This window comes from Sus scrofa, chromosome 9, assembly GCF_000003025.6.
Source record: "Sus scrofa isolate TJ Tabasco breed Duroc chromosome 9, Sscrofa11.1, whole genome shotgun sequence".
Taxonomy (NCBI): domain Eukaryota; kingdom Metazoa; phylum Chordata; class Mammalia; order Artiodactyla; family Suidae; genus Sus; species Sus scrofa.
In genome coordinates, this window is record NC_010451.4 from 102,801,892 (window position 1) to 102,829,253 (window position 27,362).

Sequence of the window (27,362 nt, forward strand, 5' to 3'; positions counted from 1 at the left end):
AAAGATGTTTTCCCCCCACCTAATTAGATAAATTCTCATCTAATTCTTTTACCTGCGATGAATCTCTCGTTTTTTCTTCCTGTGTACCCTGATTTCAAGGTCCTTGGCTTTGATCTCCTTAACAATGCTGGTATATTTTTGCTGAAATATAAAAAATATGTGTGAAAAATTTTTTTAAAGCCCACCACCACCAACACATGTGATTGCTCCTAACCTCATCCCATCTCATTCTTATCCATTAAGGACAATTCCATCTCCACCAGGTGGCTTGTGTAGCTCAAGAGGGAAGCGTAGGGGAAAGAGTTGAAAATTTCCTGGTCAGCTGAAAGGAATCACATTGGCTGGGACAAAAGGGTTAATTAAAGGAGAGTAGGAACAAGAGAGGAGGGAAAGAAAAGAGCCTGCCAAAGAAAAGTTGGGGAAATTTTCCAGGAGCCGAAGAGGGACTACAGATGGCACGGCTGGATTGGGTGAGTGTGGAATTTGTGGAAGAGAGATGATGGGATGGGGCTTGTAAGCGGTTTTGATAAATGTATGTTTTGAAGCCTCTGTGGTATTGTTTTTGTTGTTTAGAAAGTTCCCAGGCTAGGGCTCAAATCAGAGCTACAGCCGCCGGCCTACGCTGCAGCCACAGCAACAACGGATCTGAGCCACGTCTGCAACCTACACCACAGCTCACAGCAATGCCAGATCCTTAACCCACTGAGTGTGGCCAGGGATAGAACCGGCATCTTCATCTATCCTAGTTGGATACGTTAACCACTGAGCCATGAAAGAAATTCCTTCCTGGGTGGTATCTTGTGACACTGAGGAAACCATGATTTTAAAGCACCTTTCCATTCTTTTGTCCAGTAGGTGGGTTTTCCTACACAAGGAAGCTCCACACTGAGACGAACCATAGGCAGGTGTGACACAGATTACACACCAATATTTTGACACAGCAGTGAAATTTCTGAAATCCTCAAAATTTACCAAGTGCTAAATGTACTTGTTACTTTCTTCAACTGCAAAGATGCTGGGTCCCTCATCTAGGGTGAGAAACGTATTCAAAGATGAGGTCCAATGTTTTGCTGGTAGAAACCAGAGGAAATAGTTTCTGCCAGGCTTCTCTTCAGCACTGTGAGAGCTAAGTGTGAGGTGTGAACAATTCAATAGAAGTTAGGCATCAAAGCCAAGGCTGCCACGTAGCAACTTTATGTTCTCAGTGAGAACAGGAGTCTGGAAGAAACTAGCATTATTTAAGTAACTGTGTGTATGAAGAATTAAAAGTTATAAAAATATTCAGCATTATCTACTCTGTCTCGGGGATGGTGGCCACACTGATATTTTTTCCCCCTTCACATTTAATCTTAGGGATGTAGATGAGGCGTATGAAAATAAACGATGAACTTGCTGAACGCGTCTCATAGAAATTATAGTTTATTAGAGCTAACGCTTAACAGACTAATTCCCAAATGGTAAAGATACTTAAATAAAACAATATTTTTTTCTTTATTGATTCTCACACTTCAAGAGAAAGAATATACCTCCTTGGAGATCAGTTAAAGGGTTGAATTAGCTCTGTTCATAATGAGGTTTGGCTGACAGATTAGTCACACAGATAACACATGTATCAGTTGTTTTTTTTTTCTTTTTCTTTTTTTTGTTATTTCTTGGGCCGCTCCCTCAGCATATGGAGGTTCCCAGGCTAGGGGTTGAATCGGAGCTGCAGCCACCGGCCTACACCAGAGCCACAGCAACGCGGGATCCGAGCCACATCTGCAACCTACACCACAGCTCACGGCAACGCCGGATCGTTAACCCACTGAGCAAGGGCAGGGACCGAACCCGCAACCTCATGGTTCCTAGTGGATTCGTTAACCACTGCGCCACGACGGGAACTCCTATCAGTTGTTTTTTATTTACTGAAGATTATTTTATTAGAGTATTGTTGCTTTACAATGTTGTGTTAACTTGTGCTGTACAGCACAGCGATCCAGTCTTTGTCTCGTTGTATCTTCCATCCTGGTCTGTCCCAAGAGATTGGATATAATTCCCTGCGCTGTATAGTAGGACCTCATTGTTTATCCACTCTAAATGCAATAGTTTGCATCTCATATGTATCCGTTTTTGAGGTGAATTTAAAACCTCAAACCTTCTGCCCTCTCCTCTCTCCTTGTTTTGTTGCTGTGTGTCCTCCCCTCAGCCCCCGTGTCCCCTCAGGCTGCCTTCTTCCCACTATTGCTCTTCAGCCGCTGAAACCCAACTACCCCATGAGCTCTCCTGGGCTTTGCTGCAGCTTTTGGGACCAGGGTCCAAATTGCTCAACAAGAGTTAAGCCATCTTTGCCCCCTGACTTTTCCTGCTCTCTGGCGTCACTACTGGACACTCTTTCCCTCATCTTCCCAGGCCCCAACCATGCTAAGCATCTTTTAGTTTCTCTGAAATGTTCTAGGGAGGGGAAATAGACAGTTAAAGGTCAGTGTGAATCATTTGCTGTGGCTTGTGTGCTGGAGATTTTCACCTCAGTTTTCTCTCCTCTGGATTTAACCTCATGGCCGCTAATGCTTTGATGTCAATTCTTTCTGGAGAACGAGAAATGCTACCTGGTGTGCATACTTGCTCAGAATTACACAAAGCTGCACTCAGAAACAGCCAACATCTGGGTCACCTGGTCAGGGCAGCTGTGCTCTTTTGTAACATGTCTTAACGGTATTCATTTTTAACAGGGGTCCTCTGGCCACAATCCTTATGTGGAATACCTGATTCTAAATTAGAGTTAAGCTAGCATGATCAGCAGTTGTTTTGCTCTTGGTTTCATTGTTGTTTTTATTTGCAGATAATGCCCTGGGTCCGCTCAGGTACTTTGTTGGGAGCCTGGGAGAGTCATGGGGTGGAGTTGGTAAAGGTGACTGTCTGAGGGAGTTTGGTTTAAATGCTGCTGGCTAGATGAACTTGGGAAGGAGAGCGGTCGGATGCTGTGGCTCCCGAATTCTGGGCAAGTCCCAGTGGGCTGTGAGGTGGTGAATCATAGACATCAGCACCTGTGTGGCCATCGGCCCCATCCCCTGGAGGTACCCACCTTCTTCTTACAAAAGGTCATCTGTTCAAGTCCTCTGCTCCATTGTTACCAGTCTGGTTCTTTTACTCTCTAGATTGTTGGCTGTTGGTAGTTGAATCCTGGGACTGTTTTTCAGTGTATGATTGAGTTTTGTTTAGGAAAGCTGGGTAGTCACTGGACCTTGAAGGAAGCTTAAAATCATAGCTTTCTAATGAACACTGTATTAAAATGAGGCTACCCTGGACTCTTGCAGTAATTAATGGATAGTTGTGAGAAGGCAGTTACCTGAGCTTTGAGGAAGTCCTTGGATTTTTGCTCCTTCTCATCAATTTTGATTTGAGTCATACGGACCAGGTTGAACACCAGCTCTCGTATGTTTTCTTGCTCCTTTAAAAGTTTATTTTCTTCAGCAAGTTGCTGTTCTACTAACTTGGACTCGGCTTCTGATAGGATTTTCTTTGGAAGAACACAAATATTATAATGTCTTTATTGGAAGAAACATAAGAAGGTCGTTAACCTCAGATTACCTTTTAAATTTTCTGTGTAGAGTTTATTTATTAAATCTCAAAACAACTATGCTGCTCTAACACCAAGTATTTATCTTAGAAAAGAATGCATAAACATGATAACATGTTTAACATGATAGAACATTTTCTCCTTCAGACTATATTTTCAAATAACTTTTTGAAGAGAAATAGAAGTATGGTTTAAAATACTTTGACAGTGGTTTGAATAAACTAAATGTGAAATGAGATGGTGGTGAGATACAACATTGACTGTTTATGTTTTATCAACAGCCTTTTTACTTTAAAAATCCCATGAATTTGCATAATTTTTGCTAGTTCAAACAGATCCCTTTTCCCCCCAAAGTTTTAATGTGGGTTTGGAGGGGACTGAGAGAAAGAAACATACCCACATTAAATAGGATCATACTGTTTTTGATGACTCTCCTATTAATGATGTTTCATGGAACACAGTTAAAAGCACAAGATTGTATTAATCATTGTTAGACGGACGCCTACGTGAAAGTTGATATTAACCTGTTGGGTCAAATTCCTCTTGGCTACTTCAACTTCCTTGTGGAGTTCCCTCCTTCTCTCAGATAACAGAGAATCATCTTTAGGGATAGCTTCAATCTGGAAATGAAAATTTAAAACAAGTATTTGTACAAGAAAGAAATCTTGAATGTCATGTAATCAACCCCACCATGAATCTTTTGAAGAGGGTGGGCAAATTACAATTCTCAGTCTTCAAGGAAACTGCCTTTTATGTTGAATATTCCTTTGTACAGTTAAATTTAAATTAAAATGTGACGGCTTGCCAAAAATCTATAATTGACCAGCTGCAAATATTCTATTTCTCATTCATTGGAAATAAAAATCTTACTAATAATAGCTGCTAGCATTTATCAAGCATTGACTATGTGTTAAAGTTGTAAGTGCTTATATGTATGATCTTATTTAATCCTCACAATAGCCCCACGAGGTAGGTAATAGTATCTGCAATTGTCAGATGAGGAGAATGAGAAACAAAGACATTTAAGCACCTTGTCTCAGTGGTGTAGGTACAAACCCAGGCAGTTAAATTCAGAGCCCACGATCTTAACACTGTATTTTACTGCCTCTCTAACTCATGACTCGGTCCTTTAGAAACATATATTCAAATGATATTTATTATACTTATAAAATGGGAATTCGTTTCTGAAATCGTAAAGATTAAAGAAAAAGTAGGAACTATTAATAACAAAATAGTTACTACTCTTGGGTAGTAGTTTGAGTGGCTGGAAAGTTCTCACAAAAGAAAAGCTGCTTAACTTTTTAACACTTGAAATTCTGCTATTACATTCAAACTGGCTTATGCTTCTGTCTTCCATCACACTACCTTGAAGAGAAGGCAATATCTCATTCTATCAGTCTTGGCTGCCTTATTAGGAATGAGCTTGTTGGATTCATTATGATAAAGAAGAGGGCAGAGCGGAAAAAGACACATGGTAGCTGCTGGGGGAAGGGGTACCATTCAAGGATATAGGAAGAGTTATCTTGGGGTGCTGACTGCACACTTGAGTCAGAGCAGATTTAGAGTTGGATCTTTATACTAAAAGCACCTGGCTCCAGTCTGATGTGGTTCCTTTCCCAGCGTGACAATACATACTTCCAGGCACCAAAGTTGAATATTGACTTTTGTCCCAAGAAGGAAAGATCATACTCCTTATTGATTTAAAGGGCACTTAACAGGATCCTTCTGAGGTTCATGCTGTTCTTTTAAAGTAGCTAGAGTGTGTCATTGGTTCCCACACCCACAAACCCATGCATCTTTTGTACCCACAGATGGCTAATGACTCCCTGCTTCCCATGGCCTCTCCTACCACGGAGAGCCAGCTGCTGAAAGCACACACTGGACTTAGGAAGATGAGACAAGGCCTTGTGAACTCCATGTAGCAGTATATAGACTTTGTGATATTTGATGGGCAGATAATTGCTGCAGCAGGGAGGAAATGGAAAGCTCAATGCAGACTTGAATAATCAGGGAAGATTTCATAGCAGAATTAAGAAGCCAGGGAGGAAGACTGATTTCTCCTTCAGGAGGATGGAGTTAATTCTTCCTGGGAAGATTGGAGTCCAGCAAGCATCCTGGTCCTTTTCTATTTCTCCGTCACTACGTCCAGAAATGGGCTCCTCCAAATGTTTGGCTCCCAAGGTAGGCAGATGTGTACATGTACACTAACTGGGACTAGAGAATCTTAGAAGGTTTCTACAGAAGACGTGAGAGCACATTGCTCAGCAACTCTGTCAACTAAATGCTCCTGACAGACTTTCCTGGATTCAGGTCTCAGGCATTTAGGTTATTTCCAAAGTTTTAAATTCCAAACAGTACTGTGGTGAATGATGTTAGTTTTTGAACTCTGGCTATTTGTTTCTCTGACATGTTTCTCAACTCTGCACAAACTCAGCCCTCTGGTTTCAGAAAGGAATTGGTTTGTGGAAGAGGTAGCAAGGTGAGCCATTGGGAGCAGAGCCTGCTGTCTGCCTCGCCAATATCTACTCTCCACTTGAATGTTACTAACAGAACCTCAGTTTTGCTCAGAGCTGCAATGTATCCAAAAATCTTCAGACCCTTTTGCAGCTGAGGATGACAATATGAGCCAGGACAGGCCAATAAAATCTAAGTGGAAATCTCTGGATAGGACTTGTCAGACTTTTTTTCCTGTTAAAAAAAAAAAGTCAGCCAGGTCAGCTTCTATATTCCTTTTGCTCTCTGCCCTTCCCCACTCCTGTGTGATCTTAGGCTCAAAGGTGGAATGACCATCTTGTGACCTTGGAGAAAAAGTATACATCTTAAAGATGATAGAAGAAAGAGCTAAAAGGATCCTAGACTTCTCATTACATCTACCTGTTGTGTGCCTGCTTTTGGACTTTTTTATTATGTGAATAAAACAACCCTCTGATTAAGTCACGGTAATTGACTTATTGAAAGCTTATTTCTTGCTCTGATAAAGCCTGTGGCCAATCAAGGTGATCAACTCCAAGACCACTGTTGGCTCAGCATTCCTGGCTGCTTCCATTTTTACAGCCCTCTGTGTCATCATGTACTTCCAGTAGCCACAGGAGGGGGGAAAGAGCTAGAGGGTCTACACTGGTAATTAGATGCTCCAGGCTGGGAGAGATATGTGTTACTTCTGCCCACAATCCATTGGCCAGAAGTAGTCACATGACCCTGTTCATGGCAGAGGGTAGAAACCTCCCATATGCTCTGAAGGAGAGGAGAATTAACCCTGTAGGTTAGGATTAGAAGTGTTTACCATAGTTGGAAACTCCTCTTTAAATTTCTGAGGTCATTAACCTCTATAAGGTCAGGGAGCAGGACAATCCTGAAGAGAAAAGTTAGGATTTTTGTACCCCCAGGTGCTTCATCTCAGAGATTGTTCTCTTTTTTCACCAAAAGAAGCTCTGGCCAAACCTGGGGCCCAAGGTCTCTCAGGGATGATGCGTCTTTCAGCAGCGTTTGGTCAATTAACACAGGGCGTGCTACCTGAGAGAGGACCAAAACCTTCCATTTGGGAGGACAGGAAGTAAGATGGTAATAGCTTCTTGAGCATCCTCTGACTGGAGTACAGTCTGATACTGCACAGAATGAGCCTGGGAGACTGACATCGGGTTCTGATGGCCCTTGGCAAGTTAGAGGTGAAGGTGGACTGTCCGTCTATACCTAAATGATCTGATCTTGTCCCCAACTGTTGTAGTCTACAATAAAAATTGTTCTGGATCTGCCTCTTTTAACTGGTTAAAGATAGTGGTCCACTTGGGTTCTGCCCTGGCATGAACCCTTAGCTCTTCCAGAAATGGATGGCCTCATTGCTTCCCCCAGCCAGGTTGGTGCTTAATCCCAACAAGACTTTTCTCTACTCTGGGGTTGACCCAAAGATCGAAATCTACTGTAGGACAGAGCCACCGTAACAGGTTGGATGCATTTTCAAGTTCCCTTTTTCTTCCTTCTTTTCCATTCCCTCTTTCTCTATTGAGAGCAAAAACAAACTCTTGAAATACTTTTACTTCAGGAAGACGGCACTGAACTTATCAGATAGCGGTGTTCAGTACCTACCTCCAACAGAAGCCTTTGATGCATGGCTTGAGTTTGAGTGAGGGCATCCCAGGACACTTTGAGGAGTAGCTCCATCTTTTTTAAATTGCGAAAATCTCGTTCTTTTTCTCTTTGCTTACGAGAAAGTTCATCATGGTAGTTCTGCTTGTCAATGAGACAGTTTCGTAAATTGAGATCCAAGATCCCTCTGTTCCAAGTAAAAAGAGAATATGAAAGTGACTTGTCATCAGCTTCCCTTCATGTTTTTCAAGAGAGCATGCTCAGCAGATAGATAGAGAACTCCTCTCATATTAGAATCAAATTGTAGGTAATGCCAAAAGCAATTTTGATTGCAAGTTGTTGTCATTTAGAGTCAGTCACTAAAAACAGTTAACAACCCAATGGAAGAGCACACTGGCAAAGACAGTTTGCTAGTTTCCCTGAAATGTTACTTAAAAATGGAAGTTAATACACCCCCAGGGAATCACACCATGAAATTTCTCCCATTAGGAAAAAAAAAATCATGATTACCTCAGAAATACCATCATTTTCAGGAAAAAGATCCCTCAATTATAACACACTCAGATGATACAATTTTCCAGAGGGGCATTTCAGAAACTTATAAAAATACGATAGATTGTAGCCTTAAGCTTTGGTCACAAAAAATGAAGACAGTGAATAAAGGGTGGAAAAAATACTTCGAAGTGTTTTATTAATACATCTTTTATTTGTAGTAAAACTTGATTTAACATTCTTACAAAAATGTTTATCGAATCAATGTAAATATGTTTCAGACTATGTTTGTATCCTTGAATGTAAACTAAAGAAAAATTTAGATGACAGAAGGAACCACATAAATATAACTAACCTTTCAGTTAGTGAAGCTGCTTCATTCTCTCTGGTTAATTCCAGTAGCTTGACTAATTGGTTATATTCTCGTTCTTTAATCTCAAGTAAGGCTCGTTTGCCTTCAACTTCCTTTATTACATCCTCCTTCTCTTCCATTATAGTGTTAATTTTGGTTTCAACTTTCTTTAGGGAGTCATTTAGCTCTTTGAATTCGCATTCTAGGGTGAGTTTTTTCTTTTCCATTTCTCTGTGGGGGATACGTACATGCATATACATGTGCGTGTACACAACACACACACACACACACACACACACACACACACACATTTGCCTTCTTTTGAGCCCCTGCTGTCTTTACCTGTTTTTACTCCCTGACCAGGCAGCAGATAGTCATAAATTCAGTGATCTTAGAAGTGGGGTGAAGATCACAGATGAGTGGGACTTAGAAGGTGTCTCCACTGAGGGCAGGGGTTTGTCCAGCCCCAACCTGCTCCTCAGATCCTCACTGCTACTGTCTCCTGGGATTCTACCCTCATCCTTACCAGCTTCCCTGAACAGACGTAAATTTCTCAACTTTGGCGCTGGTGGTCTTGGCTTTTAGAACAATTAGTGTCTGCTTCTTTTTTGCCCTCTTTTTTTTGGGGGGAGGGCACACCTGTAGCATGTGGAAGTTCCCAGGCTAGGGGTGGAATTGGAGCAGCAGCTGTGAGCCTACGCCACAGCCACATCAGATCCGAGCCTCACCTGCAACCTACACCACTGCTCAGAGCAACGCCAGACCCTTAACTCACTGAGCAGGGCCAGGGATCAAACCCGTATCCTCATGGATGCTCATTGGATTCATTATCCTCTGAGCCACAATGGCAACTCCTCCTCTTCTTTTAAGGTCAGTCACCAGAGGATTCATAGTAGTTCTTCTCCAGATTTTTGTCTCTTCACTTCTTTATCTTTTGGGGTTCCTCTAAACCTTGAGAATTCCTCAGTGGTTTCTGCCTCCAAATCTACTCTGAACGTTTGGGGGTCTTACACCCATGAATAGGTGGCAAGTGAAGAGTTACTATCCCTCAAGCTTTAGGCACCTGCTTTAGGTGGACATAGAGCCAGATCATGAAACTCCACCCCATTCAGATAATTTATTCCATACCTAGCCCTGTTAAAGTCAACTGGAGTTCTCTAAACAGAGATGATTTGTCAATTGGAAAGAGAATACTGTCCCCAAATTAAGATATAAATAAGTATTAGGAATGACAGTAATATGCTGCACTGCATTCTTTGAAAGAACTTGATCTACACAGCCTAGGCAGGGCCAAGCGCAGATACTTCTAAAACTATGACAGTAATTTGATGCGTTCAGTGGTTAACATTCTTGTTTTAGCATGCACACATAACTTAGGGGAGAGTGGGCAGGGAAGGACAACAAATAAAACATATTCAATCATACACTTTTTTGCGCATTGTCTTTTCTATCTCTTTTCCAATTTGTACAGGAATGGCTTGATGGTGGACCACTTCATCCTAGCAAAGAAAGGGAACCCTGTTAAATTAGGTAATCTTGGACCAGGAGCAGTTAAGAAAATTACATAGGAGAGAACTACAAGGTGTAGAGTTCTTCTCAGTATTAGCTCGCTGTGCTGTGCAGCAAGTTTTTTTTTTTTTTTTTTTTTTTTTGACTTTTGTCTTTTTAGGGCTGTACTCGAGGCATATGGAGGTTCCCAGGCTAGGGGTCTAATCAGAGCTACAGCTGCCGGCCTACACCACAGCCACAGAAATGCTAGATCTGAGCCAAGTCTGCGAACTACACCACAGCTCACGGCAACGCCTGATCCTTAACCCACTGAGCGAGGCCAGGGATCAAACCTGCAACCTCATGGTTCCTAGTCGGATTCGTCAACCACTGTGCCACGACAGGAACTCCATATGCAGCAAGCTTTTACTATTCCATTTCGTACTCATAACGACCATCCAAGGTAGTTATGGTTGTTAGCATTTTGAAGAGGAGAAAACGAAGTGTAACAAATACTGGTGGTGCTCTGCTCAGATTTCCCTCACGGAGGGATGTGCATCCTTCAGAGGGTGCAGAGGCAGCTTGCAGCCCAGGCTTGGTCTCTGGGTAGGCTGTGTCTGGGCAGAGCTGCCTCGTCAGGAAATAGAGGGTGGAAGGAGGGGAGCAGGCTGTGACTGATGAATGACTGATGACTCACCCATGCGGGGACAGATCAGCCCACCCCCCCTGCCTCAGGGTGGAACAACCTCTGAGTTGCAATTCATGGCCTGGAGTTCCCCGTGGGATCAGCTTGGAACCAAGATTCTCCTGAAAGCATGTTTTGGCTCCGCTTCTTCCCTGGGTTTCTCCTGCTTCCCTGACTCTTCTATCAGACTGTCCTTTGAGCTCTTCCTCAGTGAATACTTGTCTTATTCTCTGCCTCTAGGGACCCCTGCCTAAGACTGAGTCCAAGAGAGGTTAAATAATGTTCCCACAGTCACAGAAGTGGCAAGTTCATGTGTGGCAAGGCCAAGATCAGAGCTGACTTGGCCTAACACCACTTTGTGTTATGTTCTGTGGATTCACACAAGATTGTTTTAGCCTCAACAATCTTAGGATCCCATGAGGATCACGGTGGACTTTGGGGGCCGGGGGAACCGATGCTTGGAGGCTGAAACCATCCCTGCTGTGTGGTGCTTTTCTTCCTGGGATCTTGCTTAGTTCTGGGGCAGATCTAGGTTTTATGAGGGTAGAACTTGTACGGTCTTTAAAAAAAGTGTCAGAAATGACAAATGCTAAATCGGGGGCGGAGGGGAGGAACTTGGAAGAGGTTCATGCAAGTGAGCAGCCCAAGACTTTCATTTCATTGGGTTCCTCATAAATCCATCTCTGTTCAGTGCCCAGGTACAGGTATGTCTTGACCGATGGCTCTGACTTAAGGAAAAAGAGGTCAAAGTGAATCATGATTGCTCTCTCAGCCAATGCAGATGTTGTTATTTTAAAAAGTAACTCTAGGTTACTTAAACTGTTTTGAGACTTGTTACACGTGTTTCAAAATAAAGTGAATTTTAATTATCTTCTAGAATATAAACATAGGCCCTGCATCCCTTTCATGGTGCGAGGGACGCGAAGCAGAATCAAGCAGACAGACAAGGATCAAATAATAAAAATCCACAGAAGAGGTTAGGGCACTTGGTTGCTCTTGAAGGAAGTGACATAAAGGGATGTTACCCAACACACTCAAGTCTCTTGTGAATTCCTGGAGCCCAGGGGGAGTCTGATAGGATCCAGCACAGTGCAGAGGACACTTTAGTTTGTGGGGTTTGATCTTTGTCAACCCTATGCATCTGTCTTGATCCCCTTGCAGTTTTATGTCCCTGCAGGCACCACATTTAAATAGCTATGAACTGTAAATAGCACACCTTTAAAGTGACCTGATATTCCAACAGTTCTTCTAGTTCCTTCTGCTCCTTTAGTGATTGCTTTTGCTTCGATGTCAAATCCTCCCGTAAATTTTTAATTTCTAATTTCTTCTGCATTACTTCCTTACGTAGTTCTTCAGTGCTTTCTCTCAACATTCTCACCTTCTTCTCCATTTCCTTTAAAAGTCATGAGAATTACTGGGTTATCCAGCATCTGAGCCAACACCTGTCTGCCTCAACATCAAATTAAAAATGATTTTACTCACCATGTTGATTATATTTGTTTTGAGCTTCATGGATGATGTCTTGCAAAGTTAAATGCAACTGAGTATTTCTAACCTCTTCAGTAAAGGTGTGGCAATTATACTGCATGCATTAAACATTTTACATTAGAGTTGAACTATTTTTTTTTCTTTTTATGGCCATATCTACAACATATGGAAGTTCCTGGGCCAGGGGTCGAATTGGAGCTGCAGCTGAGGCCTATGCCACAGCCACAGCCACAGCCACAGCCACACCAGCTAGAAGCCCCATCTGTGACTTAATGCTGAAGCTTGCAGCAAGGCTGGATCCCTGACTCACTCAGTGAGGCCAGGGACCAAACCACAGCCTCACAGAGACAGCATTGGGGTCCTTAAATGCTGAGCCACAACGGGAACTCCCATGAACTAATTTTTTAAACTAATGCTCTTTTCTGTCATCTTAAATTTTAAGTGTGTCTTTTTTCTGTTATTACTTATTTCACACCAAGTAGTAAAAATTTCCAGTCTTTTTTTTTTTCTCCAGTAGCTTTGTGATTTGACAAAATTTGATGCAAATAATATTTGAATATCTGGTTTATAGCTAAACTGAGTCGCGCATGAGAATCAGGATTAGAGTTTCTACTTGGAACACGTAATCCTTGGAAGCTCCTTAACCCCATGCTCTCTTATTAATACCACTTCTCTTACTCACATTCTCCCCGAATGCCCTGCCCTCTAGACTCCTAACAAGTCTTTGTTTCTTGTGACTATCTGGGGAGTGTTTGCCTTTTGAGAGAGAAGCTTTCTGGTCCTCAGAAAGTCTACACATTGCCAATGACTAAGTGGAGGGATCCATTTAGCCTGCTCTGGCCTTTCTACATATCCCGCTCCTCCACTGCTGCTGCAAGAGGGTAACACTGATGGAGTGTCCGTCATGGTGCAGCGGAAATGAATCTGACTAGCATCCATGAGGATGCAGGTTTGATCCCTGGCTTTGCTCAGTGGGTTAAGGATCAGGCGTTGCCATGAGCTGGGGTGTAGGTCGAAGATGTGGCTCAGAACCCAAGTTGCTGTGGCTGTGGTGCAGGCCAGCGGCTATAGCTCCAATTAAACCCCTAGCCTGGGAACCTCCATATATCATGGGTATGGCCAGAAAAAGCAAAAAAAAAAAAGAAAGAGAGAGAGAGAGAGAGAAGATAACACTGATGATTCTAGGATCTGGAACTGAAATGCAAAATGCTTTCTCCCATAGAATGTATGTTATAAATGGTGGTTAGGAATACTTATATAATAGTATATAATATGTGGACATAATTGTATTCATGTATAATATGGTATTTTTAGTCTGTTCTAAACAGTTTTTTTTTTTTTTTTTTTTTTTTGGCTTTGGAATTAAACTGCCACCAACACACTTTTGAAATATAACCATTCAAAAGGAGAAAGCAATGCAAAGTATGATAATCTCTTTTCTTTCTATGATAGATTTACAAAAAAGAAGGGACGTAAATTCCTCCTATTCCTGCTGGCATGCCTCTTTGCAAAATGTCTCTGTCATTTTTCCCGTTGAGAGGTAGGGCCTGTTTCTCTAGCCCTTGCTTCTAAAAATGACCATGTGACTTGCTTTGGCCAATGAGATGATACCAACAATGATTTAAAGGGAGGTTTGAAAAGCACTTGTGTTGGGGTTTGCACTCTCTTGAAACTGTCTTTCTTGGGTTTGGAAACCCTTTCACCGTCATGTAACTAGTGACATGGGACTTGTAGACCAACTAGCCTGCCACCTGGCCAACATATGAATGAAGCTATCCTAGACCATCCAGTCCCACTGAGCCAGCTCAAACCAGAACAATTCAGAACTGTGGAAAGTAAGAAATGGTTGTTGTTGAAGCCATTCTGTTTGGGGGCACTTTGTTATGCAGAAATTGATAAGTGATGCATCTTTATTAACATTTCTTGTAATCAGCTTGAGACCTTCAGGAAGCTGTGAGAGTAATAGCTATAGCAAAAATATTTGAAGTGACAACCACAGAATCCTTTTTTTCTTATGAAAACAAAGCTGATATTGTCCAACTAGACACAACCTAAATCAGATGCCAAATAGCTAAATCCTGTAATAGGCACCACTTATGTTTACTGCAGATATTCCTTTCAGCATCATCCACAGTTAAGACTTTGGGATCTTTCAGATGTTTCAGGGTACGGTTGTTGTGATAAACACTAATATTCATCAAAAGGATGTTCAAATCCAGCTATACTTAACAAAGTCTAGATCATCTAAGACTTACTCCTGGCTTAGGTATCTTCTCGAATTCCTTTAGAATGAGACTTTTTTCTTCCATTAAGCTGCAAAAAAAAAAAAAGAAGTTTGGCCAAGTATAAAAATGTAAGCTATTTCTGCAGTAATAACTTTTCTCTTCTCAGAAAGCACTTTCCATGTGTGTTTGCTTGGTGTCCTTTCTTTGTGATGGCTTCACTGATTCCCATGGGCCCATTTTGTGGCTCCCTCCCCAATCCTCCTACAACATGTACACACACACACACACACACACACACACGCACACACATCAGAGCAGTTCTCTCATCACATTATAACTGCTTAGGAGCACGACCCCTCCCGCTAGACTCAGGTTCCTACAGGAGGCTTGGTGCTCTTTATATTACTTGCAATAAACTAGTACCTGCCTGGATTACTGCTGTAGCCTCTATGAGTTCTGTCAAATTGGCAGATCCCACTAGCCAGTAAGTCTAGGAACATGATACTAAAGAGGCATGCATACCAGGTTTATTTTTATGAAACTGTATTCTCAATAATGTAAATTAAGCTTGGTATAATAAGTATGTGTCACAAGGGATTTAATATAGATCAGTTATGTGGACCACAAAGTGAAGCTGAATTTTTCCAGCGCTTTGAATACTTAATGCTTTTGCTTTGAGAGCTTTCGTATAAATTGCTACTTTGCTTCCAAGCTGTTGATCCTACACCTCAGCCATGTTGCCACCAGGGGGTGGTAGTGTGCTGCCATCTCTGGGTTGCCAAGACCACCAGCGCTCCCTGTTTCAAAATGGTGACTTAAAACTCTCCCACAGGTAAGACTTACAGTCTTTCAAATAAATTTTGTTTTATATTAATTTAAACAAATATAAAATGACAAATTCTTTAGGATATTTTAAACTAATTACATTTCTATCATGCATTTTTCTCTTTTTTTGTTAAACACTAATTGACTTTTTTCTTTTAAAAGATAAAGGCTTTTACTTAAAGAGAAACACATCATTCATAACCCCACCCCTATCATACCATAATAAAATAATCCTAAATATTATCTACTATCTTCCAGGCACTTTACATACATCATTTTTAAACTTAAGATCACTATTAGGTAGGTATTGTTATCTTCACTGCACAAATGAAAAAACTGAGGAGTTAGGTACCTCATGCAAAGTCATCAGTCAATTCTGAACTGATTTTCAAACTCCGCTCTATCTGACTCCAGGGCGCTGGTTAGTATCAAGCTGCCTCTGAAATACATTATTCTCGAAATATTCCACTATTTTTTTTTTTTTTAGAATTTAAATTGCTTTAGATTTTTCACTTTTATAAATTATAATGTAATAAACATCTTTATGCATTATGTCTTTTTTTCTCCTTTATTTTTTCTTTTTACAGCCGCATCTGCAGCACATAGAAGTTCCCAGATTAGGGGTCGAATCAGAGCTGCAGCTGCCAGCCTGCGCCACAGCCATGACCTATACCGCCTACAGCACAGCTTGCAGCAACACTGGATCCTTAACCCACTGATTGAGGCCTGGGATCCAAGCTGCATCCTCATGGATACTAGTCGGGTTCTTAACCAAGTGAGGCCTGGGATCTAAGCTGCATCCTCATGGATACTAGTCGGGTTCTTAACCCACTCAGGCACAATGGGAACTCCTCTTTTTTTCTCATTTTGACTTCTCATTTTTGCATGATGTTACTGGGATGAAAAAAAAGTCTGTTTTGCCTCTTGAGAAATTACATATTTATATAATTTTTATGTATATACCTACATATACACACATACATACACACATACACTCCTAAACTTTTAAACTGACATTAAAAATCTAAATCTGACATTTTCAGCATTGCTGACTAAGGGGTGCTTCAATGTGAAAGCTCCTAAGGAAGGATCCACTTCTTTTCCTAACTGATAGCACGTTGTCAAGGATTTTGGTTTTGAGGACTCGTGGGTAAAGGGGTGATGCAGGAAGCCCTACATGCAGCCAAGTGCAAGAGCTGCTGCTCACCACTGGGAGTAGAATCAGCACGAGTGGGTGGAAGTTGCCGGAAGGTAGATTTCTGAGCCAGTACAAGCAATAACCACCTAAGAGTCAGGCTGTCCAAAGCTGGGCTGGGCTGCTGTGGAGGCTATGAACCCCCATCACTGGAGGTTTTGGGCCCCAGACTGAGGGGTCATTGAGAGAGCACTCTGAGGCTTCTTACATATAGTCAGGGCTGAGAACCACTTTGGGAACCATGAATTCTTAAACTCTGACACGAATCAGAATCACGCAGCTTGTTAACAATTCCAATGTCGCTCTGGGTGGGGAGGCTTGGGCAGAAAGCAGAATTATTAGTTTGGGGTTAGATCTGCCATTTTAACATGTATCTCAGGTGCTTCTCTTTGATTTTACAAGGACTATTTCCTGCAAAACCTGATCTAGGCTGGTTCTCTTCTTGGTTGCCACAGGGGAGCGGGAAAGATTTTTTCCATGTTAGAAGGTAAAATCTGTTCCGGCTGTGAGTTTTTTTCTTACTACTAATCTTGATGACCTCTATGCCCCTCTGTCATAATTCTAACTTTCTGGAATTCCAGTAACATTGCTAAAACAATCCTTTTGTTCCTTCCTTACCAGATCTCTTTTTCTTGGTTCCAATTTTGCTATCTCTACTGGACTAAGAATGGAAAATGGGAGTTCCCGTCATGGCTCAGCCAGCAGTTAACAAACCTGACTAGTATCCATGAGGACACAGGTTTGATCCCTGGCCTCATTCAGTGGGCTAAGGATCTGGCATTGCCTTGAGCTGTGGTGTAGGTTGCAGACATGGCTCAGATCCTGAGTTGCTGTGGCTCTGGCGTAGGCCGGTGGCTACGGCTCCGATTAGAACCCTAGCCTGGGAACCTCCATATGCCATGGGTGTGGCCTTAAAAAGATAAAAAGGAAAGAAAGAAAGCAAATGACCAGGCATTCCCTGATAGCCTAGTGGTTAAGGACTTGGCATTGTCACTGCTGTGGCTCAAGTTCCATCCCTGGCCTGGGAATTTCTGCAGGCTGCGAGAGTGGCCAAAAAAAATAATGAAATGGAAAATGACTACTAAACCCTGGGAGAGCACTGACAGGGAACCAGCTATGGCAGAGGAAACAGCCCTTAAGGCCATGGTCACATCGGGAAAGTCCTGTACATGGGGAGATGCATGCCCCCTGCTCCACGTCCACACCCACGACAGACGGCACTAACCAACGACAGCCGTTTCTGCAGATGACCAAGACTTGTCAGAATATATCAGGTTAGCACGAGAGACACAATTGATTTGCTCTCCAAATATTAGGACTTAGAAAGAAGCCCCCAAGGGGTAACAAAGTGAAGGCGAGGAAAAGCTTGGGGAAGTTTTTAGAAAGATAATGACATCTAGGAGTTGCCATTGTGGCTCAGCAGTTAGCGAACCTGACTAGCATCCATGAGGATATGGGTTCGATCTCTGGCCTCTCTCCATGGGTTAAGGATCTGGCGTTGCTCTGTGTAGGCTGGTGGCTACAGCTCTAATTGGACCTCTAGCCTGGGAACCTCCATATGCCATGGGTGCGGACTTAAAAGACAAAAAGACCAAAAAAAAAAAATATATATATATATATAATTCTACTTTGTTTCAAAAATAAGTTCTCAACAGTATTTACTTAATCACTTCATTATTTATTTACAGTATATTAGGTAGGTTATATATTCTTTCCCGAACTGCGTATTTATCAAATGGTCATTGATGAATATTAATCCAAACCCAGAAACTGTGGTAACAGATTTAGTTAGTAGCCAACCATGTAATTATACTCATGATTAGCATTTATTAATGAACTTATGGAGTTCCCATCGTGGCGCAGTGGTTAACGAATTTGACTAGGAACCATGAGGTTGCAGGTTTAATCCCTGGCCTCGCTCAGTGGGTTAAGGATCTGGCGTTGCCGTGAGCTGTGGTGTAGGTTGCAGATGCGGCTTGGATTCCGCGTTGCTGTGGCTCTGGTGTAGGCCAAGTAGCTACAGCTCCAATTGGACCCCTAGCCTGGGAACCTCCATATGCTGTGGGAGCGGCCCTAGAAATGGCAAAAAGACAAAAAAATAAAAAATAAAAATAAAAATAAAAAATATTAATGAACTTATATTATGTGAAAACATAAGAAAATCGACTCAATTATAGAGTAAAATCCTTTCTCTAGAATATTTGAAAAATATGTTGTTCTTAGGAGTCGCTCATGACTCAGAAGTTGCTAAGGATGTTGGGGTCGAAGAGAGCAAATTACTTGGGCTTCTGCTACTCTTGCCCCCAATAAAATGAGAGTTCATTGTGCTGACCTGAAAAATATCATCTGTCTATTTGGATGAATAGTTTTTTTTTTTTTCCCCCTCACTGTCTTAGTTTCTTTATTTTTATATGGGGATGGAAATAACTATTTTTTTTTTTCCCCTGGGGAGGTGTTGGGTGAATCTGTTTCCATTCTAAACATATTAAGCCAATGAAATGCATGGTCTATAATTCTTTCCTGGTATTTCCTTTGGTATCACCACTATTATGAAAATAGTTAATTCTTGAGATACTAATATTTGAGAGTGCAAGGGAATCTGCTTAGGCGATAACATTACATGGTACAAATCCAAAAAGAACACACAGTAAACTTTTTTGCAAGTGTGCACTTTGAATGTTCTTGTTTACTGTAGGTCACTGTGTACGGGCCCCCCACCCCCACCCTACCCCAAGCAACTCAATGAGTTTGTCTGTCTATACCTAAAAGACAAGAGTTCTGGTTTTTTTTTTTTTTTTTTTTCCTTTCCACTTGGCAGGAATACTTGGAAATTTTAAACAATTTAAGTATCAACTGACTTATGTTCCTGGTACCCTTTCACGGAAATGTCAAGCATTCATATTTTCAATACTAATGAACAACCACCAATTGTTTTAATTTCATTATTTTCTCAACTGAAAGAGTGCTTACAGAGCACAGAAATAGCTAGGCTTTCTTTTTATAGATCTCACTGGTAAGCCCGAAACAAGTTTAGATGGAAAGACAAAGAAGAACTCAGATTCTCCCCCTCCCCGGATATAATTCTGCTGATTAAGTTAGTCTTCTTTATCCCCCAGCTGAGACAAATAGGCTCCAAAGAGAAGATTCAAAACCAGGGAGGGCAAGGCCCTCTGAAAGCCACTCAAGTCATTTGCTTATCTCTCAGCAGGACTGAGTTAACGTTCACTGGGCGGCAAAGCTACCTCCTCTTAAAAATAGCCAGACAAAGTTCTGCCACCTTAAATGGTAACAAATTCTAGGAGAGATGGTTTGGCTTTCCCTCCAGGATCCAAGCACAGCCCACAGCATAAAACCTGGATCACAGTTGTTTTGAAATTCAATATAAATTGTGTGATTTGCTGAACCAGCTCTTCTCCTGACTTCGACTTAGGAGGAACATTAGAAAAAAATGTTAGAAATAACACTTATCCCTTCTAGCAATACATTTATGCTTTAGTTCATTGAATGCCATCCTCCAGATTTGGTTAAGTAAATCAGTTGCCCCAAAGGATATTACTTTCTTCCTTGATCCTAAGGCATAGTCTAGTAATAGGAGAAGAGAGTTGACGCTGGGGTCCCCATTCCTTTATTGGAAGAATAGAGTGAACCAGATGTGACCCTGAGCTCACATGGGCATGTTTGGAAAGTGCACGCAGGCAGTCTCCACGCAGACATGGGATGTGGTGCCACAAAGGGGCGAGGGGCCAGCGCCAGGGTGGGAGAGGCAAGAGTACGTGCCAGGTCCTTGTTCCATGGAGTGTGTTCTTTGGCTGCAGTTCCCAACACTTATGGTTTTCTCGATACCTGGAAACCTAGAGGGATCTCCTTTTCCTGAGTACTTCTTGTTACCTGAGCTTTTTTCTAGAGGCTGTGCAGCCTTCTTTTCAGGAAGTGCTTGTTTTAAGGAATCCAGGAAAGAACAAGGCTTAGAGTGCTCTTAACATGGCTGTCTTATACTCACTGTTCCTAAAATTCCTTCTTCGGTTCATCCGATGTTTTCCTAATGTTGTTTCCATGGAAACAGCTTTGCTTATACCTGTTCTCTGTGAGCTTGAAGAACTGTGTACTTACCTTTTCAATCTGTACTGATTATGGAACTCTCTTTCCTTCACTGCATTGTATTCATTTTGATACTTGAGAAGTTGTTCTCTCATTTTGGAGACCTCAGTGGTGAATGCCTCTGGAAAATCATCAGCTTGCTGCAGGTGAAACTGCTGCTGTTGTATTTGTTCGGTGAAACGTTTGGCATCCTGGAGCAGCTGGACCTCTGACTCCTGTGTGCTGGACCCCGGAAAGGCAGAGATTCACATAATGAGGGGTGTCCCTCTTTAATACCCCTCGTAGCTCCTATGGAGGTCTAGCAAAGAGGAAAGGGAGCATTCTACACTGTTCCTTTCATTTTTGGGTTCGATTCAGTGGCAGTTTTCTGCCAAGTTTGTGCTAGGTCCAAAGGCAAATGGAGCTCACAGTCTTAGCAGAGGGAACAGATTTGAATAGAGAGCTGGAAACCAACTGACAAATGCTACCACTAGTGTCTAGATCAAGATGCTGGGAGATGAGAGAGAAAGGATTTGTTGGAAGAGAATGGGATATTTGCGTTTGAGTTTGAAGAATGATCATGACTATCCAGAGTGGGGAGAAGAATGAGAAGATTGAGTCCTCCCTCCAACTGCCCCAGCAACCCTGGTTCTCGAATTCTTGAATTCTCATGACCTCACTGAAAGGAAATCTTTTCTTCCTTAGTGAACTAAGAAAAGACAGTACATTTTCTGATGATACTTTACTAGGACACTAGAAAGAAAAATTCTCCTGTGAAATTATGGGTATGTATTAATTTATAGGCTTCTGATCATAAGTTCAATGCCTAGCTACAGCTGGATGTGAATGTCATGGCAGATGGGGATTCCTACAGCTCTAATTATATTCTATGTCATTGGTCCTATCTTGGGTTAAGCCTTTGGCTAGAAGCAGCATTGAATGGATTTAGAAATGGGACTTGATGGACCCTCCAGTATCTTCTAGAAATCACTCACCTTTGCTATAATCTAGCCATCAGCTCCAGCCTTACCAGCAGACTTGAAACCCAACTTTCTCTCATGAGCTACCTCTCCTATTCAGAAGCAAGACGCTGCCAGGTCCTGCTTTAAAGCTAGCACTCTTCTTTGGGTGGGTGGGCTCCCCACCATTTTTCTTCACCAGGAGAAATCCTCAGGTTTCTGCTCATTTGCAGAGATGCCCAATGACTTGACCAAGCTGAAGTTACTAGCTCCACCCATTTTCTCGGGTTTTAATATCTCATTTGTTCCATAGCAGCCAACAAAACCTTTTTTGGAACATCATATGTGCCAGGCACTGTGTTAGGTTCCAAATAGCAGCAACAGCTATAAAGATACTGCATGTAATTTCCACTAATGAAAGCTGGAGTTACTTCTTACATGTCAATTTCCTTGTATATTCTTTGTAAATCTACAATTATCTGATGTCTTCAGTATGTATCTGCAACCATGGAATTGTAAGGTATTGGCTTGGGCCATAGTGGCCATTTCCCCCCAGAAAGGAGGTGAAAGAGATGGTTAAGATTCCAGCTAGAACACAAATTGTAATTTTATGCACATGGACTTAAAATACAGTGTCAGCAGAAGAGAATTTAATAACTCTTCTACTGTGGTGTCTATGGAAAACTCATTCCATTTCAGTTTAGCATTTCCAGCCTCTCTCTGTCCTGCTGCAGCCCCAGCAGCAAGAGCGAAGTGTCTCCGTCTTCATGCTTTTTCCACCTCTGGGCAGGGGGATTGGAGAGAGTGGTGGGTGTTCAGTGTAATCACGCAAGAGGGAACTAAGGGGTCAAGAGGAGGTAAAATGTGGTGGCAGAAGGGAAGTCATGGTTTTTGCAACAAGACCCAGAAGTAGGAAGAAACAATGCCATAACCTTGGTCCTGCATGGCCATCTGTCACTGTTACCAGAAGCCAAGTTGTGGTGGCAAGGAGGCAGCCAAGTCAGCACCCTTCAGGCTGTGCAGGGCTCTGGATTAGAGCTCTTCAGAGGCTGAGAGATGATTCTGTCCTCAAAGAAGCTCAGAATGATGTCCATAACTGCATGGAGAGTTCTTGCGGTGAAGCCATGTGAAGTAGGTTGAGAAGGATGACCCTGGACTTCCCACCTAAATCCTCTAAGTTGCTGAGTCTTGAGAACTATGTGTACACATGAGGGCAGGACTAGTTGTGGGGCATGGAGTCTCTGTTAGGGGTGAGGGTGAGGATTTAGCTTGGGGCTGGGGAAGGGAGGAGATAAAGCTGATGGATCTGGAGGGTAGTTATAACCTCCATGGAGCTGAGGATTCAGGGTGGAGTCAAAGCGAGGGGTCCTTGGGGATGTGGCTCTGCTCTCCTTCTTTAATCCTCCCTCAGCTCCCATCCTCCACATAGCCAAATGACTGGGCAAGAAAAGAAGTAGGAGCGATGGTTGAGATTGGAGAGAGGGTGGCTGGGGAATCATAGCTTGGAGCTTCTGTATGCTGCTGTTGCTCATTGGTTTTTGATGAAAGTGTCATGCGAAGCTATGAGGCAGGAGGTGGGGAAAGGAAGAAAGAGGCTGGGAACAGCAAGAAGTCGAAGCAAAATAGAGTTTCCCCTTCTTTGTTTACTCTCCTAGATTCTCACTGGCCATCGCAGGTGCTTAGGAAACCTTGTTGAAAGATTCTGTGAATGTCTACTCTTCTGACCTGTGCTGACTGGGATTGGACTAAATGGATTAGCCAAGGATGGGAGGAACAGGTGAGAAATAAAGACAAAAGGTTTCAGCAGATGTAGACTGGGGTTGTCTGAGTGGTGAAGAAAGGTGGGGAGGAGAGACTCTTGGAGGAGTGCCCGGTAGAAGATGATTTCAGTGTCCTATCCAAGTCCCCTTGGCCCTCTCTGGGGGTCACCTGTAGCTTTGGTGGATGGTTATCATGCTACCAACAGCATCTGTGTGCTTCTGCCTGAGAGATTTCTCTGGCCATTGGAACTTTCTTGGCTTCTTGAAGGGTAAGCTAGAAGAACCAGAAGTTCATCTACCTAGGAGCAACCCTTGATCAACGAGGGATGGAAATTATCGAACAAATATGCCAGTGTCCACATACTTGGGTGGGAGAGTTCTGAGATGTGCTTTACAGTCCCCTTAAGAGTCCTCAGGGGCCAGCTCCCTGCAGTGTTAACTTGGAGATCAACACATCCCAGCTGGATAACTCCCTTCCCCATCTCACTTCCCCACTCTCTCACAATAACTCCTGGTATCATTTCTTAAAACACTTGAACTCAGACCTTTGTCTTAGCTTTTGGGAAAATGAAAAATAAGATAGGTTTCATTACAAGTGAGAAGTATAAACATCAGAAGAGGTGTCTCCACGTTAGTAAATAACATACCTCATCACTGTATCATGCAGCAAGGTGTACTTGGCTTTTAACTCTGCCATCCTAGTTCCAGGAAGTTTGCCCAAAGCATGTAACTAGCAAAGAAAACACAAGGAACACATGACCACCATGAGCCATCATCCTCTTTATGCTTTAAGCAGAGATAAAATGGATATATGGATGTAATAAAAGCATTAGGAAACATTTGAGACAATAAGGCAAATTTGGAAGACGGTGGATCTTTGGTGAAAATGGTTCTAGTTCTATTCTGCTTTAAGTTCCTGGGCAAATCTTTATTAGATGAAGACTATGATTCCATCATCTATAAATTGAAGGAAAATTCTTCCAATTCTAAAAAAACCCATATTTCTAGGCTTAGCAAACACCCTACAGGGTATTGATTAATAGGATAGTTACCTGTAAGTTGAGAACGAATAATTATTGAGTATATATTATGAGCAACTTGTACATTAGTTATTTCATCCTTGAAGTGTTTTGTGAAGTAAGGATTATCTCCATTTCAAACTAAAGTTTAAAAAGGTTAAGTAATATATCTAAAGTTACAGTTAAAGGCAGAGTCAGAACTTCAACCCGAGTTGTGCATTCTAAGATATTTCATGTCGAAGAAACATGAAAGTGTATCAGGTACACAAAGTGATTTTATTTATTCATCTTTCCTTTCTGGTAAAAGAACTTTTCATTTACTCTCTGAGTTAGGTAATAAGTACTTAATAGACATCATAATGCAGCATCGAACACTAAAGTGTTGCCATAATGCAATGAGCATTTGTATTAGGTTGGACTTTAAATTGTCAGTGACATGCTATGGAAAAACAGAACTAAAGAAAAGATTAGGGTTTTTTGATGCCCTGTTGTTCTTATCTCAAAATAGTTTTTTAATCCATGCATTTTCTGCTCCTTTCCCTAGATTCCACTAGTCTAAGGCACATCGTCTCTGAGCTGGACTACAGCAGGCCTCCACCTTCCTCCTTCCCATCTGTTTCTACTCAGGGCCCCTGTTCATCTAATTTCCATGGAGGTCTTTTTTAAAAAAATCAAGCATGGTCTTGTTACACTTTGTGCTCAAACTCCTTAAGTGGAAAAGAATTCAAGACCCTTAGTATGACCCTTGAGGTCCCCTATGACCCTGCCTCCCTCGCAGTCCCCTTTCACAGCAATCTGCTCTCGTTCATAGTGGTCCAGCCACACTGGCTGCCTTTGGTTTCCATAAATGCACAAACCTCTTTCCTTCCTCAGGCCTCTGCATGGGCCATTCCTCATTCCACGCTCCCCTGACCCCAACCCAGTTCACTCTTCACTCTAACTCTTCCTTTACACCTTAGCTTAAACATCAGTCCCTAAGAAGGCCTTCTCTGATGCCTATTCTAAGATAGATACCCACTTACACCACCACCACCAAAAACTCTGTATTTTATATATTACCATGTGTAGTAATACATTTATTTCTGTGATCAAAAGAATGTTATTCCCCAGCTAGTCTATAAGCACCATGAGGAAAGGGCCTGGGTTACCTTGCTCTTCACTGTATCTTCAGCCTGTAGAACCCAAGGCACAGTGTATGTATTTGGCAAATGTGTGCTGAATGAGCAAATGAATGAGTGGAATGGATAACATGCAAAAGCCTGCATCTACACAGTGAGGTTTCATAGTCTCTCCACCAAAATCAGAGTAGGAAAACATTATTAAATACGCCATGCAAACATCTCGTCTTTGTGAAAGTCTGGGATCTTTCACAAGGGTCTACAAGCTGGTGCCAGGCCTGGGTTCCAATTCCCACAACCCTTCTTTTTTAGGTATGAGTAAAATACAGAGAATAGGATTTTTAAGAACTTCAGGAGGTTTCACGTCTCACTATATGAAGTATCTTAGAATGTACTCATACACCAACTTGAAAAATTACATGTAAGTTATATTTAAGTGTTGAGTTGCTAAGTGATTTAGTAGGTTGACCTAATGTTACATTTTATAGATATTTAATTAAACACATTTGTTTGGGTTCTTCAGTTAACTTTCTGTATTTTTGAGCCAGTTTTCTTTCTGTGTTTTGAGCTTTCTGTATTTTATAATCTATTTGGGGTCACAAACATTTTCACTGGCTTCTAAAAAGGGTGTAGGCCACAGGCACAGGGAATTTAAAGTCCAATAGAAACAAAAAATTTTGCATATAGGCACTCCTAAAGGGGAAAAGTAGCCGGGAAAAGGTTATGAAAAGGTCAAGTGTGTGGCTGTGGTTTTGCATGTGTATGTGTGAGTTGTGAAGGCCACGTGGAAGCCAGCCTTGTTACCAACAAACTAGCCTAGGAAGCTGGCCAGTGGAGGCAAGCCATTGAGTAAGGTAATTATGGAATCATGTGTTTAAAAACACACATAGTATTTTGTTTAAACATTGAAAAGACCATTACCTCCCAGCCACCGCCCTGTATGATGGAAACAAGTGAATTCACATAGGCCCTGGCTTACAGGAGCTCACAGTTCAAGGAGAAAGACACAAAAGAAATTACAGAATGTTCAAATCTATACTCAGTAGTTTTATCGTTTGTGGGGAAAAAACCCTATATTTGATATTTGGCAATTATTTTCTCTATATTGTAAGTTTAAGCAAATAAGTAAATTATAAATGATAGATCCCTTGGGGTGGAATGTCCAGATTGGTGGTATGAAGAGCTTGATGAGTTTTCTCCCTCAAAGAAACATGATTAAGCTTGTGGAAATTGGACAGGATTAAGATGGCAGAGTAGGAGGACTGGCACTTACCTTCTCTCACGAAAAACAACAAAATTACAACCAACTGCTGAACAAGCTTCAACAAAATAGACTGGAAACTATCAAAAAAGGTATTATACTCCAAAAGACAAAGAGGCCACCTTGAGATGGTAGGAGGGGCAATTGTGTGATATAAGCAACCGCATACCCAGTGGGTGGGAAGCTCAGAGTCTGGAAAGTAACTTATATCTCAGAGGCTCACCCATGGGAGTGAGAGTTCTGAGCTCCATGTCAGGTTCCCACACCTGGGGATCTTGCTTTGGGAGGAGCAGTCCCCAGAGCCTTTGGCATTTAGGGACAGTGGGGCTTATGCCCAGGAATTCCATGGGACTGGGAGGAATGGTGACTCTACTCTTGAAAGGTACACACAGGCTCCCATGTGCAGTGGGTCCCAGGGCAAAGCAGAGACTCCATAGGAATCTGGGTCAGACCTGCCTGCAGGTCTTGGAGGATTTTCTGGGAAAACAGGGGGTGACTGTGGCTTGTTGTGGGGAGTGGACATTGGAGGCAAAGGTCTCAGGAATAATCATCTGCAGGAACTCCCCTGGAGGTGGCCATTTTGGAAAAGTCTGGCCCAACAAAAACTAGGTGGGAATACAGCCCCACCCATCAGCCTGAAGACCCCTCAGGCACATAGCCACCTCTAATCAGACCAAGGGACAAAGCCCCAACCACCAGAGGGATAAGAATCAGCTCCACCTACTAGTGATCAGGCACCAGTCCTTCCCATCAAGAAGCCTGCAGGAAGCCCCTGTACC

At 42.2% G+C, this 27,362-nt stretch overlaps 1 protein-coding gene and 1 long non-coding RNA gene across 2 annotated transcripts in view; one reads left to right on the plus strand and one right to left on the minus strand.

Annotated features, from left to right (window-relative positions):
• CCDC146 (coiled-coil domain containing 146) overlaps nt 1-27,362 on the minus strand; it is a 135,460-nt gene that overhangs the window by 17,593 nt on the left and 90,505 nt on the right. The window contains 10 exon segments of the mRNA XM_021102558.1: nt 53-141; nt 3,326-3,496; nt 4,081-4,176; nt 7,640-7,826; nt 8,487-8,714; nt 9,909-9,982; nt 11,873-12,049; nt 14,400-14,457; nt 20,500-20,709; nt 23,833-23,915. Coding sequence (XP_020958217.1) covers nt 53-141; nt 3,326-3,496; nt 4,081-4,176; nt 7,640-7,826; nt 8,487-8,714; nt 9,909-9,982; nt 11,873-12,049; nt 14,400-14,457; nt 20,500-20,709; nt 23,833-23,915 — 1,373 coding nt within the window.
• Nucleotides 128-27,039, plus strand: LOC110262247. Its single transcript, XR_002347080.1, has 3 exons — nt 128-470; nt 23,081-23,202; nt 24,749-27,039. It is a non-coding gene; the product is annotated as an uncharacterized LOC110262247 (long non-coding RNA).